The sequence below is a fragment of the Lynx canadensis genome, chromosome B1, assembly GCF_007474595.2.
Source record: "Lynx canadensis isolate LIC74 chromosome B1, mLynCan4.pri.v2, whole genome shotgun sequence".
Lineage (NCBI taxonomy): Eukaryota > Metazoa > Chordata > Mammalia > Carnivora > Felidae > Lynx > Lynx canadensis.
In genome coordinates, this window is record NC_044306.2 from 164,432,271 (window position 1) to 164,452,407 (window position 20,137).

A 20,137-nucleotide genomic window follows, 5' to 3' on the forward strand; every position below is an offset into this window, starting at 1 on the left:
ACACGACATTGAACTCCACAAGGGCCACCACTATGTCCCTAGTAATAGGTACTGAATATTCATGAGTGTGCGAGTGAACGAACCAATAAATGAAAGAACTAATGTAATAGCCATGGCAGAACAAAACAAGACAGGATAGAATGTTATTCTGAAAGAAAAGGCATTGGAAGAAGGCAGCATGGCATATCAGGGCACAGCTTCCTTACCTGTAAGTTGAACACATGACTGAATTTGCTGCAGGGGCAAATCAAGTAAGTGCAAGCTCCATTGAAATGGTCAAGCACTACTCAGAGACAGAATCTTGACTATGATGACACGGGATTGTGAATCGTATTAACTAAAACTGGCAATTAAGCTACAACATAAAATTGCAGCTTTCACAGGGTCAACCCCAGAGCAGGAGCGGAGTCCATTATCTACTAAATGAATCTGTGACCCTGGTTCCGACCTTACAGAATGGAGATGGGCAAAGGATATGGCTGAACGTGGGGATCTGGAAAGAAAGCATTTACAGATACAGAAGCACTCTTTTTCTTGATTTTATTATTTAGATGCTAAACCAATAGTACAGACATGGACATTTACCAGTTACAAAGTAAGAGCTTTTCACATTTCAAAGTTACTAAGGTTAAAGTGAATGCCCAGATGAGATGAGTATAGGTCGGCCTCCTCTGGCTTTGTAGATCCTTCCCAAAAGTTATTCCTGACTCTTCACTACTCCCTGTGTGGTTACAGTTCACATCAGAGACTTGAGAGATGACAAGTGGCCAGACAGGGTACCGAGCAAATCAACTAAGCTACATATGAACATTTTGCAAATCAGCGTATGCGTTCCCCCATTCAACACGTAAAAATGCATTCTCATTACTTAGTGAGATTTTAGAAATGATCTTTAACATACAACACAAAGTAATAGTTGCATGGTTTCAAAGTAACCAACTTTTCCAGGAATGCACTTACTATGTGGATCAAGGTATAACTAAGTTTCTCGTCTAAAACTTTACCAAGAGTTGTCCACCATTTTAGAATATCATATCCAACACTGCTGTGGTGTGAGCACACACTGACCTAGAATTTGTAGCTCATGACTCTACACAGGTGTAGGCATCTGATGACTTGTCTTCTAGAATGGCAATGCCAATGCCTGTTTACTGAAATACTTATCATTAAAAACTGCTTTCCCTTTGTTCTGCTTTGTATTAGTTAGGACACTATACTCATTGTTTAAAAGTCTGTATGCATTTGGATCATAACAACTTTGAATTTTATCTCAGAATGATCAGAATATCTGTCATAAAGGGGCACTGAATCTAGGAGGGTTGAGAACCATTGATCTCGTTCAACTTCCTCACTCTACAAACTGAGGCTCAGAGAGGTGAAGTAACTTGCTCAAGGTCACAAAGGCAAACTAATAACCAAGTCAGAACTGGAGCTACCTGGATACCAACTTCTCCTTGCAGCATGCTGCCTTGCCTCAACGTGATGACTACATAAAAATACACAGAGGGAGAAAAATTAACCTCACAGTTCCGAATGAGTGGGTGATCTTTGGACCCAAGAGACAGAGGTAGAGAAGATCTCTCCCATCATCTCTAGCTACCAGCAAAAGGGACAAGATGCTTCAGAGAAGGTTTTTTTGCTTTGTTTTTGTTGGTTTTGGTTTTTGGTTTTTGTTTTGTTTTGTTTTAGGTTTTTTCACCTAAAAAGCATTAGGTGCCGGTTTAGGCACTGGGTTTATGCAGAGACTGAGCTGTGGCCAATTCAGAGTTTCTCTCTAAAAGGCACACAGTAAAAGCAGTCATTTGTGAAGCCCGTGTGTAAGGCCACAGGCAAGTGGGGCAGCAGGGAGAAGCAGAAAGAACATCACTTATCTTGGGAAAGCTACACTCCAGTAGTACATTGAACTCGAATTTTTCAACAGTCCTTCACAGGGAGGAAAGCGAGGTATGTTTGCTCCATTCAAAATCAATAAATGGTACCCCTAGTTTTAAGCCTTGAGTTTAGGTATGTTTAGTCAGCTGCAGTTCCTAGGGGGTCTGAATTTGCACCCAACCAGGTGAATTAGGTAGAACACACGTCCCAGCGAGCTTCTGTACTTAACATGTACATTAAACTGTATAAAGCATTCCCGCGAAATAAACATGAGGTCATTGCCACTTATCTCAAAACTGGCTTCTGGCCCAATCATTGCTCCACATTTATGAAGCAAGAACATTCTCTCAGTTAAGTAGCTTTGATGCTGGCACCCAGCTAACCCAAACCGGGCATCCTCATAGCAGGAAGCAAGAATAGCAGAAAGCCGTATAGCATAGACAAGCAAGCCAGGGAACTCTATTCTCCGAAATCATCACCATCTACATGTAGCCTGGAGCCCCTGCTACCTACTCCAAGTTCCTAGATGAGGGCTATCTTCCAAACAAAAGGTCATTAGAACACCCAGTAGTGTTTTCGATTCAAAGCTATACCAGCCACTATAATATTTATGATCTGTTTATAAGCTAAACTGACTCTGTCAGCTCAGGTCAGGCTCAGCGTTTGTATAGTTGCTGCAAAAGAGCCTAGCATTTGAGGAGGCAATCCCTAAACCTCTGCGATGGCCTTTGCTTCAAATGAATATGATCCTAAACACCTATGCAATGGTTTTTATCAAATTAATGGAATTTGTGTCTATAAAATAATTATGCAATATATCGGAAAGTTACAAACACGCTAAGCCGAAACATTTAACTCTCTGTGTGGAGTGATACACAGAATTGCCTTTTCACATTATCTTAAGTGAGTTCTGAGGCAGACACAGGAGACAGAGGCACGAGGGAAGTTGGCTGTTGCAGATGTCCTGTGGCAAGGTAACGTGTCTGGTGGTTTTAAAACCCTAGGGAGAAAAACAAACAGTTTGTGATTATGGACACTTTCTCAGAATATCTCTTGGAAGGATCTAAATGAAACTGGGGTGGTTAATCTGGGGTTACATCAATAAAACCTCTCGATTGGGAGTTCCTTCTGTGTCACCCATGGGACCTGCTCGGGCACTATCAACGAGAGGGCCCAGAAATGAAAAGGACGAGGTGGGGGGGGTTCAAAGATGTTCCCTAGGAGGCAAAACATTCATTTTGCAGCACAACGCTGAGTACCAAAAAGAACATTGAAAAGCACAAAACTTGTGCCGTCTAAACCATCCCACTTACTCGGCAATCCACATCTTATTGGAGAAGGACTCCGGCTTCGAGATACCTGGAAAATACAAAAGAGTAATGTTAATTACACGGTAGACAGAGCTCAAAGAATGAATCTTTTTCACATTTTCTTCCTAAAACCAGCTAGGTAGTTGTTCTGAGGTACTTTAGAACGATGATGTCACCCCTAAGGTTGAGCAATGCGATTCCTCTTATATTTCCTGAAGTAACGGGCGCTCGATTTGGCTTAAACTGTGTCACTGATTGAAATCTGGGCTCAGTTGCCTAGTCTGTTTGTTTGTTGTTTTAATGGCTGTGGAAGACTGGGAGATTGGATGCTCAGTGGCCATTGAATGGCCATGCTGAATTCAGCGCTTTCCAGAAAATAATAATTAATGGCATTATAATTAATTAAAATTAAAATGACAGAATACTCTCTGACAGATCTTTATATGAATCGTGTCATGTGTCCAAAACCCTTCCCCATTAAGGAAGGTCCCTGGGGAGCCAGAAAAGAATCATTTTTCCAAAACTCACCTTTGCTTTCACTAAGCAAAAGCCAACACCTCTACCTACAAACCTGTTATGGCTCAGAGATAACAGACTACAAGCAACATTCTTGCTCTGAACTTCCACAAACTTTAGATAAATAAACACTAACAAAGATGACAGCTGTTCTGGATGCATCAAGACCTCGAATAAGCCAAAAACTAGACCACTCTAAACATTTGTATTATATTTTGCAGGTGTATCCAGTCATTGTAAGGAGAGGAGGGTGCAGAGACAGAAAGGGGGCAGCAGTTCCACCGTTAAGAATATATTTTAGGGGCTCCTGAGTGGCTCAGTCGGTTAAGCCTCTAACTTCAGCTCAGGTCATGATCTCACAGTTTGTGGGTTCAAACCCCGCATCGGGCTCTGTGCTGACAGCTCGGAGCCTGGAGCCTGCTTCGGATTCTGTGTCTCCCTCTCTCTCTGCCCCTCCCCCGTTCATGCTCTGTCTCTGTCTGTCCCAAAAATAAATAAACTTTAAAAAAAATAAAATAAAATAAAATAAAATAAAATTCCAACCATTTTAACCAGTCAGATCCCCATGATCCCCTTCCTCACTATCAAGGACAGAAAGCCTTCCTACCTTCTCTCATGGCTCTAGTCCTTCGTGCCTCTTGCATGGCCTGTGGCATAAACCACACTCAGTCACTCTGTTCAAATCATACCGATCTTCCTATATTGAAACCCATTCAGGGAAGAGACCATGTTTTCATCATTTTTGTGTCCCCCTCCAAATCTAGCATCCATCAGAAACAGAGGAGTATTTGATAAAGAGCATGCTGAAGTAACAGATGCTCACTAAACTCAGAAAAGTAGATCTTATTAATGGAGTGGGATGGCAGTTATTTTGGGTTTTGTTTTACGGAGGGAGTTGTAGGAGTTTATAGCTAGAGATGCATTGCTAGAGATTTCAGAGAAGTGGAGTCCTGCCAGATCTGGTTCTCCTTCTGCACCACTCTCCCTAAAACAAGACTGAACAAATACTTAAAGAATTTCTATTTGAAGAAACAGCAAATTGTTAGCCTATCTGGTGTTCACATGACATGGTCCAGCCCTATATTCAAAAGGCATTGACTAAATATTACTTGTTGAATAAATTAGCAGTGATAAATCACAACGTTTTTGGTTTTCAGAAATGTTTTTGCTGTTATTTTTTTTTAATTTTTTTTAATGTTTATTTATTTTTAAGAGAGAGAGACACAAAGTGTGAGCAGGAGAGGGTCAGAGAGAGAGGGAGACACAGAATCTGTAGTGGGCTCCAGGCTCTAAGCTATCAGTACAGAGCTCGATGCGGGGCTTGAACTCACAAACAGTGAGATCAGACCTGAGCCAAAGTCAGACGCTCAACCGACTGAGCCACCCAGGCACCCCTGCTGTTCTTTTTCTTAAAAAGAGGTACTAGTAATCCCCCCCCCAAGAACTAATACTCAAGGAGACTAATGTTATTCTTTCTACTTTGAAGTTTGGTGGAAAATTAATACCTGCAGTGCCCTTCATACAGTTTTGAAATCTAAACCATTTGAGCAATTTCTCCAAACTCATGCAATCTGTTTAAGAGAAATCAGGGACCTGTGCCCAGATCACTCCCATCTTCTGTTCAGAAGACTTTATCTATTAGCTCACTTTCATTCCAAAGCAAAAATAAAACGATGAAATAAGTGAAGACTATTATTCTTTGAAGTAATTAAGAAAAAAACTGCCTCTACTTCCTTCTTTCTAGAACGATAAACGCCTTAGCCCAAGGTAGCATAAAAATTAGTTTGGGATTATCGCAACGAGTTCTCTTTCTACCTATAGGCATACAATCACCTCTGGCATTGGTGACTTTTGAGGAAAAAAAAGTGTCAACCATTAAGATGCTTTGTGTAAAAATGGTTAGATACGCACCGTGCTTAAACCAATATGGCTACGGGGGCAGATGGGACTTAAACTCCTGCTTCGACATCGACTTACAGGTCGCACTGAATTCCACTAAAAAAAGAAATAGTCAATAGTTTGTGAAAACTTACATGGCCTAAAACGAATGTCGACCCCACAGAATGAGAGGTTCTGCTGTTACGATTACACTTGCCCATTACTGGGCACCAATCAGCATGGGATACACTCTTCATTTCTTACAGCTACCCAATATTTGACAATAACTTGAGAGTATTTCTCAGATAAATTCCATTACAATGAACTTTGCAATATTCAAATTCTTGGTGCTAGAACTTTGTTTTGATGAGTAAATTGTTAGACCTACATTCAAGCTTGCAAGTGTTGGGAGAATGTAAACCCCACGTGGGCAAGGATTTGGGCCTCTTTTGTACACTGCTGAATCCCCAGCACCTGAACACCATGCTTGGGTCATAAATAACTATTGAAAAAATAAATATTGTTGAATGAGATGAATTCATGAATGAGGGAGGAAGGTATGGAAAGAATGAACCACCACTGCTGCCCGTCTATTAACTAAATTAATGAATAAGAAAACTGTATTCACTATAAAGAGATTTTACTAGCAAAATCCCTCATATAGATTCCTTCATTCAACCCTTTTCCTTTATTCCAAGTCCTTCCTTTTAGGATCTTCATATTTTGTTTTAGGAGTTTAAGCTGGGAAAGGAAGGAAGTTGAAATGCCTGTTTGATGTAGAATACATGAATAGCGCCTATTTCCTCTCCCTCTTTTTCTAAGGAGGAATCTCCAGTTGGAATCACTGGAGAGAATCTCCAGTTGGAATTTATTAACAAACGGTGATTGTTGTAGGAGCAAGGAGCACGTTCCGTGAGGTCGTTCGTCACAGACCCCGTGTGGTTGTTGTCAGATCAACACCCCCCCATTTCATAGCACAAAATATTTTGTTGAGATACCATTCACTATAGTAGAATGTTTAAGCTGCAAACACCCTTAAGTTCTCTTAAAATACTCCACTCTTGTTCACCAATGTATGTGTGAAAAGCTGCTATAAAGCCCTTCCCTATTCTCTTGTTCAAAGAGAACAGGAACTGAGACCACCCAGACGGTGGCTTTGCACTGGACTGAGGAGCTTCTCTTCACAATCCACTTAACTCTCTCTAGGAAGGGCAGGGCTAAAACTCCACATGGGAACTATACAGAATACCCAAGCCCCTGTGGCCACCCAACACTCACCACAACACACACTCACACACTTGCACACCTACTACTCCATTTTGAAGGCTGCCCAATTATTTACCATGTGAAAAACATTTTACAACCAATATATGTAGGAAGCAACCCTCCAAAACCGATTGCCTGCTCTCTCCCCATCTCCTCTGCCTTCTTGTTTCCATCCCTCCCCCTTCCCTACACATCATACCAAGGAGAGAAAACAGAGTACATTCGTCATTTCCCAAAATGGATCTCTGTCAGTGAAACTTTGGGCAACTGTTTCCTGAAAGTTCATTGATCACTTCCAAATGCTTAGAATGAGAGAGGGCCTCCAATAAGATGAGCTCAAAGAGCTTTGCCCTTATAACAGCATAATATTTCTAAGAAGGAGGCAAATACTATGAGTTCCATCTTATAAAGAAAGCAACAAGGAAATTATTGCCAGAAAATTATGAGGAATCACGGAAGAAACAAAGAAAAGTATCTCTTCTTTCCTAGCCAGTCCCTTTCCTCTCCTTTGTATGAAACCTTATCAAGCAACTCTTTATGAACTTCTTCTATAGAATCTCTGGGTTTATAAATGTTCTCGAACTTGTGAATCAAACACTTGGGATGAATTGTCACTATGCAAGGCCACCGTACAAAGGCCCCTCTCTTGGTGACAGCTTCTCCCTTCATAATGACACAGTCATTCTCCATGAGAGCAGGCCACACGTGATAGAAGACCAAGGGAGCAGTGAAATCGGAGTCATAGCTGCGACGGTACCTGTTTTAAACACACAAAAGAACAAGAAAGAGAAGTTAAGCAATGATGTAGCATCACTGGAGAAATGAACATTGGTGTAAATTTTTATTTGTTATCACGCTTAGTCGAGGTAAATATGGATACCGATTCTGTTATTGAAGAGATGGTTGCGGGCTTTCAGAATAGGAACCGGTGATAACAAGCACCCGACATGGACTCACATAGAACAAGTCATGTCAGACTGAACTTATTCCTTCCCTTCTCAGGATTATAAGAGCTACAGGACAGGAAAGCGCTAGAGATGGAGACCATCTGAAATCCGGTAGGCATCCTACAACATTTCTCATGGTGTCTTCGTGGGCAAAATAAGAGAAATATAGGTGGATGATTGACTTAAGGAGGTGAATTACAAAGTGGTCCATATCCAAATAAGATAATTAATGAGTCAATGAGAACTTGAATGAAGGTGCTCTCTCTCAATCCCTTGATAAATAACATGTTCCATCAATGATTGCACGAAGTATAGAAAATCACTCAAAGGTTAAGGATGGGTAGGAAAGAAGAAACAAATGACGGTATAAAAAATTAGCTCAACAGGCAGGAACAATAAGCTGAATCTAATAAGATACCATGTAATGTGGATACGTATGAGGTCCTGAACTTAGTCTAAGAAGTGTATCATTGCACAGATAGGAGAAACGAAAGACTTAACCACAGTACAAGTAAAAATAACATGTTTCTGGGGGGGGCGCCTGGGTGGCTCAGTCAGTTAAGCGTCTGGCTCTTGGTTTCAGCTCAGCTCACGATCTCGCGGTTTCATGAGTTCGAGCCCCACCTCTGCTCAGCTCAATGTTGTAGGATCTCCATCTCTAGAATTTTCCTGTACTGTAACTCTTACAATCCTGAGAAGGGAAGGAATAAGTTCAGTCTGACATGACTTGTTCTATGTGAGTCCATGGTCGGGTGCTTGTTATCACCGGTTCCTATTCTGAAAGCCCGCAACCATCTCTTCAATAACAGAATCGGTGTCCATATTTACCTCGACTAAGCATAATAAAAAATAAAATTTTACACCAATGTTCTGCGCTGGCAGCACGAAGTCTCTTGGGATTTCTCTCTCTCCCTCTCTCTGTCCTTCCCCCACTCGTACTGTCTGTGTCTCTCTCAAAATAAATAAACTTAAAAAAAAAAACAGAAAAGAAAAAAATGAGTGCAAATTAGCGGAATTAATAGAGAATAAGGGTACTGGTCCCTCCAGGCTGCTCAGCTCAAAACAGGGGACTACTTTCAGTGTGGACACGTGACAAGAAATATTCAGAAGAGCATGGAGCATAGGCCAAAGACACCCATCTATTTGTCAAGAAGTCTCAGACCCCCTTTATATGGAAAAGCCCAAAGCCATGAGACCAGAAGAAGGAAGACTTGAGCAATTGCTTTCGAATATGTGAAAGGCTGCCAGGATTTAAAAAAAAAAAAAAGATTACACTTGTTCTCTGACTCAGGCATTGTTAGGAACTCCAGTTCTAGCTTTAGAGCTTTCCAGAGGTATCAGCTACAGAGTGCCCCAAGGGGCAACATGTTCCCTCTGATGAAAAGCATAGAAGCCAGAGGCCCCCAAGGTCTGTGAAGTGTGCAGATTGCACAAAGTAAAGTGGATGAATATTTCTGCGTGGTTCAACGCATTCTCCAAAGGAGAAAAGAAGAAAGAAAGAGGGATGACGATAATATGTTCCGTAAGGAAATCAAAAAGGTCAACTACAGTGTGACGTCCTAATTCCAGCTCTTCCAAGAGTGGACACGAGTTGGGAGCAATGATCTGAAAGAAACTAGAAACAGGGCGATGGCAGGAAAATATGGCAAGCGAGAAGGTGATTGGAAACGCCATCACTGTGATTTGGAGAGGCAAAGGAAAGGTATGCAGTCTCTGTCGTTAACAAGCTTGTAGGGATATTGGGCCGCCACCACCCTATGACTCTACGGGCTGAACAAAGACCCAAGAGCTAACATTTCCTGTGTCCTGACTACAGACGAAGCAGTGTCCTAAGTACTTTATCTGAATGAGCTCAACTAACCTTCTCCAGCCCTAGGAAACAGGTATTATTACTTCTCCCATTTGACAGAGAGGGCACTAAGGAACAGAAAAATTAAGTACCATGCCCCGGATTATATAGCTAATTGGTGGCAGAACTGGGATTTGAACCCAGGCAGCTTGATGTCAGAGCCTCAGACCTCAAGCCTCAGAGTGTTCTTAACCACAAGCTTGGCCTCCTCCCAATAGTCCCCAGCTATATCACTGGATCCCATAAAATTTCAGTAAAATGTTTTAAGTTCATTTAATTTCTTCTGATTTATAAAAAATACTTATCATGTGGAAGTGGATAGAAATCTAATGGCCCCGGGGCGCCTGGGTGGCTCTGTCGGTTAAGCATCCGACTTCGGCTCAGGTTATGATCTCACAGTTCATGAGTTCAAGCCCCACGTCGGGCTCTCTGCTGACAGCTCAGAGCCCGGAGCCTGCTTTGGATCTCTCTGCTTCTCCCCTACTCACACTTTGTCTCTCTCTCAAAAATAAATGAACATTAAAAAAAAAAAAAAAAAAAAAGAAATCTAATGGTCCCAGAAAGTCTACAGTAGTCATTCTCAAATGCTAGTGTGCATAAGGAACACATATAGGTGTTTGTTAAATGTCAGATTCCTGAGCCCCATCCCAGACGTACTGCATAAAATACCATGAAGTATAATCCAGGAATCTGCCTTTTTAACAAGATCTGAGTAATTCTGACACAAGTGATCCATAGGCCATACTTTGAGAAACCTGGCCTAAATAATTCAGTAGAAACAAATAAAAAGTAATACACACTTGTATTTACATAGCACCCTTTTTAAAAGTATTCCAGACAGGCTTCGGGTACTCATTAGTTCTGCCCAAGACCAATACCTTCAATGGAAATCATAATATCACCTCTGAATCATGTTTGACTGAGAAAGAAAATAAACCCCAGGAGAAGGCTCTGCCCTGTAGTACAGAGAAGTATATGGCAGGACCTGGAAGTCAGGTCACATCTGTTGAGTTCCCCACCCAGAGTTCTTTGCCCTAAATTGTTTCCAGGAAATACAGATTGATTTTTTTTTTAATCCCTTAGCTTCTGTTTCTTATGTCTCTTACTTGCAATCATTAAAAATTTCTCCATCAGCCCCAAATGCAATATCTAGGGGTGGGTCTAAAGTCTGCATTGCAAAAGCAATGCAACATATCTCCTGGATGAAGTCGCTGAGGAGGCAAAAGTCAACTTCAGGAGGAAATGAAATCTTGGGATTGACATTCATGGCTCGGATCACGTCCTGAAAAACAAAGAGATGGCATTGCCTTGTTACCAACCTGTGGCAAGAAGCTCCATCATCCGAAAGAGGTTATGACTGGTGGGGGGTGGGAAAGAGCTCGTAAACTACAAAAGCTGTACATGTGTTAAAGGAGAAAGGCTCACTGCTAGAGACGGAGGAAAGATGATGCAGAGGACCTACAAAAGGGCCAAGAGAATCCCCTCCCTCCCAAAAAAAAAAGAAAACACCCTTTGAGGCTTTTATTTATTATTTCCTTATGTTTCTATTCTGGGTAGGTAGAAGATGTGCCAACTTGCTCATAATCTATAATAACAGCAATAACAATAGCTTGCCCTTATTGAGCGTTTACCATGTGTCAAGTCTTGTGCTAAGCAAATTACTTGCTTTTTTTCATTTAATCCTCTCAAGAACTCTATGAGGGTGATGACCATTGTTGCTATAGAGACTGGAAAACTGAAGCACAAAGAGGTTTTTAAGTAAACGTGCAAGGTCACACAGCCAGCAAGTGGCAGAACTAGGAGTGCAAATCTACACCTGTCTTCCCCAAGGCCATGGCTCTTAAGCAGCATGGTATTCTATCCCCAATCTTAAGGGTTCGTCTAAAGAAGAGAACTATAAAGGTCAGACTATTTTTCCCCTGTAAAATGTCTAAGAAACCCGCAAGCATGCCGGGTTCTACAAAGTAAATCGGACGCTATTCTGTTACATAAAAGCAGTACTAAGCCCTGGATGGATTGCTGAGTTATTAGTATTCCATGTAAAGAGCAGCAACAGAAAACCAGTCCCACTAAGAGACCCACCACTTACGTTAACACTGCTTTGGGAATCATAGAGATCCAGATGACAAATGATATAATCCGAGACGGCATCCTCAAAGTTACTGCACCCCGCATAAGATGGTGTCAGCGATTTCCTCACACGGATCTTGAAGTGTCTGAATGCCATTTTAGCGACGTGGAACGCCTCCTGCACGTAAAAAATGCAGCAGATTTATTAGATAGAAGAAGGGAAGTACGGAGGCCCAAGGTAAGGAAGAAAGAATACCCACCAAAGATTCAACAGCAAATGGGTCCTCCGATAACTAAACACAGTTGATCAAAACTAATTTTAATCTGGGAGAAAACACAGACCTCAGTTTTGAAAAGTACACAAATACATATATGACTATGCACCTTCACTAATTCCCAGACAGGTGATCACTGTTCCGGGAATCCTGAGTGCAGGAGGCAGGACTGTGCAGAGGTTTAAGGAAAGAGATGGCCTGCGGTTGCATAAACACTTAAAAAGTGCCGATGGAGTCTATGATCCCACAGCACTATCATATTACTGGTCAAGAAATGAAATTACCAATCTAGTGTTCACGTTATACACAGACACATATCAGGTGTCTGTGGCATGTTTCCTGGCATACGTTAATTCAACAAATATTTATTAAATGCATGTTATGTAGTAGGCACTGGGAAAATTCAGTTATTCGTGAAACACCCTAGAACCCTAACTCCTTGATGAAATAAGCCAGGGCTGGCAAACGTTTTTCTGTAAAGAGCCAGAGAGTAAATATTTCAGACTCTCCCTAAAATAGATACAACGTCTTGTCACTATTTTTTTTTTTTTTTTTTTTTTTTGGGCAACTGTTAAAAAATGTAAAACCATTCTTGTATTCTTAGCTGTCTAGTGGGATTTTTCTTAGAAATACGGGCCTGGACAAGATCTGGGCCACAGGTCATAGTTTGCTGACCTCTGAAATAAATTAATGCAGAATAAAGTTCAGTGGACCCTGATAATGCTGCTGTCCCACCAGCGTGTTGTTTTGTTTTTAAATATTGACTGTTCTCACTTGTCAGAATGGACTCCTACTGGACTCATTTCTCCTAACGGACTCTTAGAACGAATTAAGGGAATTAAGGATTATATACGAGCACTCTTAATCCGCCGTACTCAAGTAGCTGATACTCCAGCAGGTTCAGTAACTACTCTCAGTTAAGTAAACAGAAGAGTTAGCACAAGCAGTCTTCTGATTTTTCTGAGAACAAAAGATCAACCACGTGATAGCCATCAGCAGTAACATCTCCCCACTGGTGCACCTAGGCACACATTGGAAATTTCAGTGCAAATCAGCACAGCATATGCTCATTTGAGATAATCCTGTACTTATGGATATTTCTTCAACAAATATCTGGTCGATAGAAATATCAGTATATCTGAACAGTTCGTGATTGTGAAAAACTATGCATCCCCAATATCTGCCAAGGAAGAAAGGAAGGCAGGAAGCCAGCCAGCCAGCAAATGGACATGCCGCCCTCCTCCCGCGACCCCAGGATCAACCAGCCCTCCTAGGCCGTCCTGTTCACAGCTGTCTCCCCGCTGCGCCCCAGGGCCTCTGCGCGCAGCCGCCGCAGCGTCACCTACCACGGTGGCGACGTAGATGATCCGCTGCGCCGTCTCAGCTTTGTCGATGCAGCGTCGAAGCAAGCACTGTGCATCCAGGCGGGCCTGGGAATAGGCGTCGCTGAACCGGGACAGGAGGGCAGCCTTGCGCGCCACGCTGGACGCTTTGGCGCGGTTCGGCGACGGGCTCCTGACCTTGGCCACTGCGGTGGAGGGGCTGGCGGGGCGGCTGCGGCTGCGGCTGCGGCTGCGCGTGTCCGGGCTGGGAGTGCGGCTCCGGACCGACCTGTGCACAAGCAAGAAGCAGCCAGAGAAGCAGTCTGATGCACGCCTCCCTCGGTCCTGCCGCAGGCGCTGCAAGAAAACGGGAGGCCCGCGCCCCGCTGCGGGCCCGGGAGAGCCGCTGTCTCGGCGACCTCTCCGCAAGGCGTCAAATACGCGCTCAGACGCTCTGTATCTGCGTGGTGAGCTCGCACCTCATGTTATCCTTTAAGCAGCCCCGGGAGGTCAACATCGATTGTGGGCCATTTTGCAGCCGAGGAACTCGAGGCTCCGAAAAGTTAATAGGGTCCCAAAGTAAAGTAACACCAATAGCGAGAGCCGGAGTTAAAGAGATCGGCTTGTCAGTGTTTCTTACCCCAACCTTGGGGCACTAGCATATCCGCAGAGGCCTTAGGGTATTAAACGGGATGAACACTGAACAGAGAGAAAGATCTGAGTTCTCTTTCCATAGCAGTGGGACCGTTTGCACTCATCTCGTCTCTCCAAAGCCTAAAGTTTTCACCTACAGCATGTTCGCCCTATTTCTGGGAGGGAGTGGAGGGCTGAAAGAGGCGGTGAGCTAAAACAGGGGGAAGTACTTGGTGAATGGTAGAGCCCTGTTATCAGTGAAACGTATTGCTATCAAGTATAAATTGTCAAAGGAAAGGGGCCCCCAGAGAGGGAAGTGTTACAGAAGAAACTGTGAAGCAAACGGTAATACAAAGCCCTCTCTGAAGGTGGAGAAGGAAGCTGTTGCTTCCTTCTGTCAATGGCAGTCTGTCTGACGATTTCCATGGTGCAAGAAATATTCCCATGGTGGCCAGTTTCAAGCTGTTAATGTGACATCACCCCGAACTGGGAGTTATTAGGCAGAAATGCACAGAATCAGTTCCTGGGGGCCAGTACAAGCTGGTGCCACCACAACATAACAGAGTGACTCTCAAAACTGGAGAACTAAGGTGGCATTTAGGGGAATGGGGACCAGGTGTGGGAGTGGCTTTGCTAGCCTGAGTCAGGCCACTCCGTGGGGCTGAGGGAGGTCGCAGGTGTTAAAAAGAACAACCAGGGGCACCTGGGTGGCTCAGTGGGTCAAGCATCTGACTTCGGTTCAGGTCATAATCTCATGGTTTATGAGTTCGAGCCCTACATTGGACTTTCTGCTGTCAGTGCAGAGCCTGCTTGGGATTCTCTCCTCTCTCTCTCTCTCTCTCTCTCTCTCTCTCTCTCTCTCTCTCCCCCCCTCTCCCCTTTCCCTCAAAATAAATTAATAAACTTAAAAAAAAAAAAAAAAGAACAAGGAAAAATGCTCCAAGACAAACATCCTGCTTTGTCCTCAGTTAACTCTGAATGACGGGTCTTAGCATTCTGTCCGTCAGTAGAAACGGATGTCACAAGAACACTTACCTACACGCTCCATGAAACAGAGTGAGATACAGCAAGTAAAGTAACAGGTCATCATCCCAGAGAGAGGACTCCCAGGCCTCAGAGAACAGGACCCTCATATCAGGGAACATTCTTTCAGCCAGGGCACCACCCATACATTAAAGGCCCACCCAGATCGGCTTTCAAGCCAAAGAACTTTCCCCTCACATATCTCTCAGTTTCATTCCTTGGGCTTCAATGTCAGCCCCAAATTAACTGGTGCTCGAGCTCTGGCAATCCAGGAGGCATTTCCTCTCTCTGGGAGGGTGCAGTTCGAACACACAATCCCTTCACAATTCAAAGTTTCCCGGATTGGAGGGGTTTGGGTTCAGGCTGTCATTCCACGTTTTTTCCCAGCCACCCTTGGACCGCTACCGAAAGGAGCTTAAATGAAAAGATCTATAAGAATTTGTCCGACCTTCCTTGGAGTACAGATTTTTCAGCGGACAAAACCGCTATCTCGTCCTTCAGCGTCTGGAGCTGTTTCTCATAATCGGATATCACTTCGGTCCGGTGTTCTGTGCTCCTCTTGTCCAGGACCCGCTGCTCCAACTTCCTCTGCTCTGAGGTCCTGGGCTCCGAGCTTCTGGAGTCCACACTCCAGTGCTCTGGGCTTCTGTGTTCTAAGTTTTTGTGGCGGCTTTCCTCCTGGGCCTGAAGAGATTTAAGCCTGCAAACAAAAATCAAGGTGGAGGGGCACGTGGGTGGCTCGGTCGGTTAAGCGTCCAACTTCAGCTCAGGTCATGATCTCACAATTCTCACAGTTCGCAGGTTCGAGCCCCCACAATAGGCTCTGTGCTGACAGCTCAGAGCCTGGAACCTGCTTCAGATTCTGTGTCTCTCTCCCTCTCTACTGCTTCCCTGCTCGCACTGTGTCTCTCAAAAATAAATAAATGTTAAAAAAATTTTTTTAATAAAAAAAATAAAGGAGGAAAGAAAAGAGAGGGAGGCAGAGATGAGGAAAGGTAATAACAACTGGCATACCTAATGACCGAGGCTGCTCTGCTTAGTATGCCCGTTACCGCATTGGACAACTCCGATGGAAATACACAGGCACAAACACAAATCAGAAAAGAGCAGAACTGCCAGGGTCAGAATGCCACCCCCCTCTGCCACTTGCATGAAAAGAGATTCCTGAAAAAAGAATATGCACACAGATCTTCCAACAAAAGCAGAGTGCACCTATAGTCCTCCTGTTCTACATTTGGCTGGTCCCACACAGAACTCTGGAAGCACTTGACCTCCCAAACCTAGGGCCAGAAGCTGGTCTTATCTTCATTAGCTCTTTGACTCTCTGAACAGATGGAATATGGGGCGGGGGGGGGGGGAATAACAATAGAGATTGAACAAGACTCACAATACTAGGTGGAACAGTGAACTTGTAAAAATAATGTATTCTAGAGACAAAGCTTCAGAAATACAATTGGCATTCTTATAAAGATAAAAATAGGTGTGACTAAAACAGTAGCAAAGCCACACAAAGACTATGTGCTGTGATGAAAAGGACAGTGATAGAAGGTGAAAAGGCAAAGGCTAAGATTAAGAGGGAGGCAAACTGTAAGAGACTCTTAAATACAGAGAACAAGCTGGGAGTTACTGGAGGGCAGGGGAGTAAGGGGATGGGCTAAATGCGTGATGGGCATTAAAGAGGGAACTTTTCAGGAAGAGCACTGGGCGGCATATATAAGAGATCAATCACTGGGTTCTACTCCTGAAGCCAAGACTACACTGTAAACAAATAATTGAAAAAATAAAAAATAATGCCAGAAAAACGAGAGAAGTACACAGAGAAGCTAGAAATGTAATAGCAGAATTAAAAGCTGCACTGGCAACAGTAAAGAACAGAATCACTGCTACTGGAAATCACTGAGTTATATGATCACAGAATTTGAGAAGGTCTTTCAAATAGGAAATAAGAGATGAAAACCAAGGCAAGAGGGGAGATAGAAGTGGAAAATTGACCACTACTCCCAGCTATAGTGTGGAGGTGTTCCTGAAGAAATCAGAACAATGGAACATGTTTGAAGGCAACAGAAAGGTATTTGTGTGTGTGTGTGTGTGCGTGTGTGTGTGTGTGTGTGTGTGTGTTTTAACACAACTCCCACTTCCTTTCTGGGGGGGAAAAATCAAAACTAATATCAAGGAAGCTATATCACCTTACACCTGTCAGAATGGCTAGAATCAAAAAGACAAGAAAGAACAAGTGTTGACAAGGATGTGTGGAAAAAGGAAGCCTTGTGCATTATCAGTGAGAATGTAAACTGGTGCAGCCAGTGTGGAAAACAATATGAAGATTCCTCAAAAAATTAAAACTTGAAATACCTTATGGTCTAGTAAATTCCACTACGGGGTATTTGCCCAAAGAAAACTAAACATTAATTTGAAAAGATACATGTAACCCTATGTTTATTGCAGCATTATATACAATAGCCAAGATATGGAAGCAACCAAAGTGTCCACTGATAGATGAATGGATAAAGATGTGGCATATATATATATATATATATATATACACACACACACATATATATATATACACACACACACATATATATATACACACACATATATATGTATATATATACACATATATATGTATATATGTGTATATATGTATATATGTATATATATGTATATATGTATATATATACACACACATATATATACATATATATGTATATATATATACACACATATATATATATAATGGAATATTACTACTCAGCCACAAAAAAAGAACTAGATCTTGCCGTTTGTGACAACATGGATGGGCCTAGAGAGTATCATTCTAAGTGAAATAAGACAGAAAAACAAATACCAGAAGATTTAACTTATATGTGGAATTTTAAATTTTTTTTTTTTTAATGTTTATTTATTTTTGAGACAGAGACAGAGCATGAATGGGGGAGGGGCAGAGAGAGAGGGAGACACAGAATCGGAAACAGGCTCCAGGCTCTGAGCCATCAGCCCAGAGCCTGAAGCGGGGCTTGAACTCACGGACCGCGAGATCGTGACCTGGCTGAAGTCGGACGCTTAACCGACTGCGCCACCCAGGCGCCCCTATATGTGGAATTTTAAAACAAACAAATGGTAACAAACAAAAAACAGTAACAGACCATAAATACAGAGAACACACTGGTGGTTGTCAAAGGGGAGAAGGGTGGGGCAATGAGCAAAGGGCAAAATAGAACGACCCTACGACCCAGCAATTGCACTACTAGGTATTTATCCAAGGGATAAAAGTGTGCTGTTTGGAAGGGGCACATGCACCCCCATGTTTATAGCAGCACTATCAACAATAGGCAAAGTATGGAAAGAGCCCAAATGTCCATCGATGGATGAATGGATAAAGAAGATGTGGTATATATATATATATATATATATATATATATATATATATACATATATATATATATGTATATATATACATATATATATGTATATATATATATATGTGTGTGTGTGTATATATATATATATATAATGGAGTATTACTCAGCAATCAAAAAGAATGAAATCTTGCCATTTGCAGCTACGTGGATGGAACTAGAGTATATTATGCTAAGTAAAATCAGTCAGAGAAAGACAAGTATCATATGACTTCACTCATGTGGAATTTAAGAGACGAAACAGATGAACATAAGGGAAGGGAAGCAAAAATAATATAAAAACAGGGAGGGGGACAAAACAGAAGAAACTCTTAAATACAGAGAACAACCTGAGGGTTGCTGGAGGAGTTGAGGGTGGGGGACGTGGGCTAAATGGGCAAGGGGCTTTAAGGAAGACACTTGTTGGGATGAGCACTGGGTATTATACGTAGGGGATGAATCACTGGGTTCGACTCCTGAAATCATTATTGCACTATGTGCTAATTAACTGGGATGTAAATTTGAAAAACTAAATTTAAAAAAGAAAGAAAATGTTCTATAGTAGATAGGTAATGTTTCTGTGGTAAGCGAAAGTATATAAAACATTAATAAAAATATTGCTGCCTTTTCTTTGTGAATAGCTTCTTTCATATTGTAACGAAGCACCAAAAAGCTAAATTCGATGATCAATCAGAGGCTGCCGTAATCCTGTCTTTTTTTTTTTCCCTTACTGCTTTCTTAGCTGATTTATTTCCTCCTCTGCAGCCAGAAGGGATATGGCCGATCTGTTCTTGGTTTCTTCAAGAGTCTTTTCAGTTTCAGCCAGACTGTAAGAGAAATCAGTATAACTAAAGACAGATTTTCCAAAATCGGCAGACTTTCTGAATCAAGATATAGGTTCTCCTGGGAACTTTTGGCATATGATATAAATTGAACATAAACAAGATCAAATTGTGAGACATCTGCATTCAATCAGATGCTATTGCAAATATTATGCACCAATATGCTAGTATTCTTTTGAATGTCAGACACAAAGACATTACAGAGCTACTACCACTAAAAGACTAGGTAATAATTATTAACATTAGACTGTAAAGGACAAAGAAAGTTGTTCACCTCCTCCTTCTCACCCTCCTGATTCATCTGCTCTAATTACACCAAATCCTCAGGCTGTGTCTCCCCATAAGATCTCCATTTCCTGCAATAGACTCATGCTAATTTGTAATATACGAATACCATTTTCTGCAGTGTGCTCATTACTTTGCACCGTAGAGTTGCATTTGACTTAATTGTCCCTGACTTCCTAAATATGAAGAAAACATTATTTGCCCACCTACAAAGAAAGTCTTCCACAATCACACTTAACTACCGAGCATTCCATGTCATCCTGCCTCTGACTCGCGCCACGTATTGAGCACGAGTTTCCTGAGTTTTCAACATAGCTAGGTCACTGTTAGTTTCAAGGACTCTCTCCATTGTAGGCAAATCATAATAAATCATATTACGTCTTTAGGTCTATCTAAAATTAAAAAAGAAATGGGAGTGTGCGGATGACATTGGATGGAGACCACTGGTTCTCAATTAAGTTGCCCTAATCCAGCGAGAGATCATAGGTTGGCAAAGGTCTCTTGACTTCTCTGACCCTACTTCCCTGTAATATCCAGGCTCTTTCTTCACAGTCGTCCTGGGGCTAAGAGAGTGCAATTGCTATCTACACTCACACCTGTCTTCTTCCTTCCCTTTAGATGGAAGAAGAAGGGTCCAACACTGGGATTCTC

The 20,137-nt window shown here is 42.3% G+C and overlaps 1 protein-coding gene across 2 annotated transcripts in view; it reads right to left on the minus strand.

Annotated features, from left to right (window-relative positions):
• Nucleotides 1-523: 523 nt before the first annotated feature.
• SPATA18 (spermatogenesis associated 18) overlaps nucleotides 524-20,137 on the minus strand; it is a 37,178-nt gene continuing 17,564 nt past the window's right edge. Inside the window, exons 5-13 of one of the 2 annotated variants that reach the window (XM_030313879.1) lie at nucleotides 19,091-19,186; nucleotides 15,410-15,661; nucleotides 13,330-13,594; nucleotides 11,728-11,886; nucleotides 10,745-10,920; nucleotides 7,476-7,599; nucleotides 5,610-5,693; nucleotides 3,186-3,231; nucleotides 524-2,872 (exon numbers count right to left, since the gene is read on the minus strand). In XM_030313879.1, coding sequence (XP_030169739.1) covers nucleotides 2,865-2,872; nucleotides 3,186-3,231; nucleotides 5,610-5,693; nucleotides 7,476-7,599; nucleotides 10,745-10,920; nucleotides 11,728-11,886; nucleotides 13,330-13,594; nucleotides 15,410-15,661; nucleotides 19,091-19,186 — 1,210 coding nt within the window. In that variant the 3' untranslated portion in view covers nucleotides 524-2,864. The remainder of the gene's footprint in view (nucleotides 2,873-3,185; nucleotides 3,232-5,609; nucleotides 5,694-7,475; nucleotides 7,600-10,744; nucleotides 10,921-11,727; nucleotides 11,887-13,329; nucleotides 13,595-15,409; nucleotides 15,662-19,090; nucleotides 19,187-20,137) is intronic. The other variant, XM_030313880.1, reaches the window with a different exon arrangement.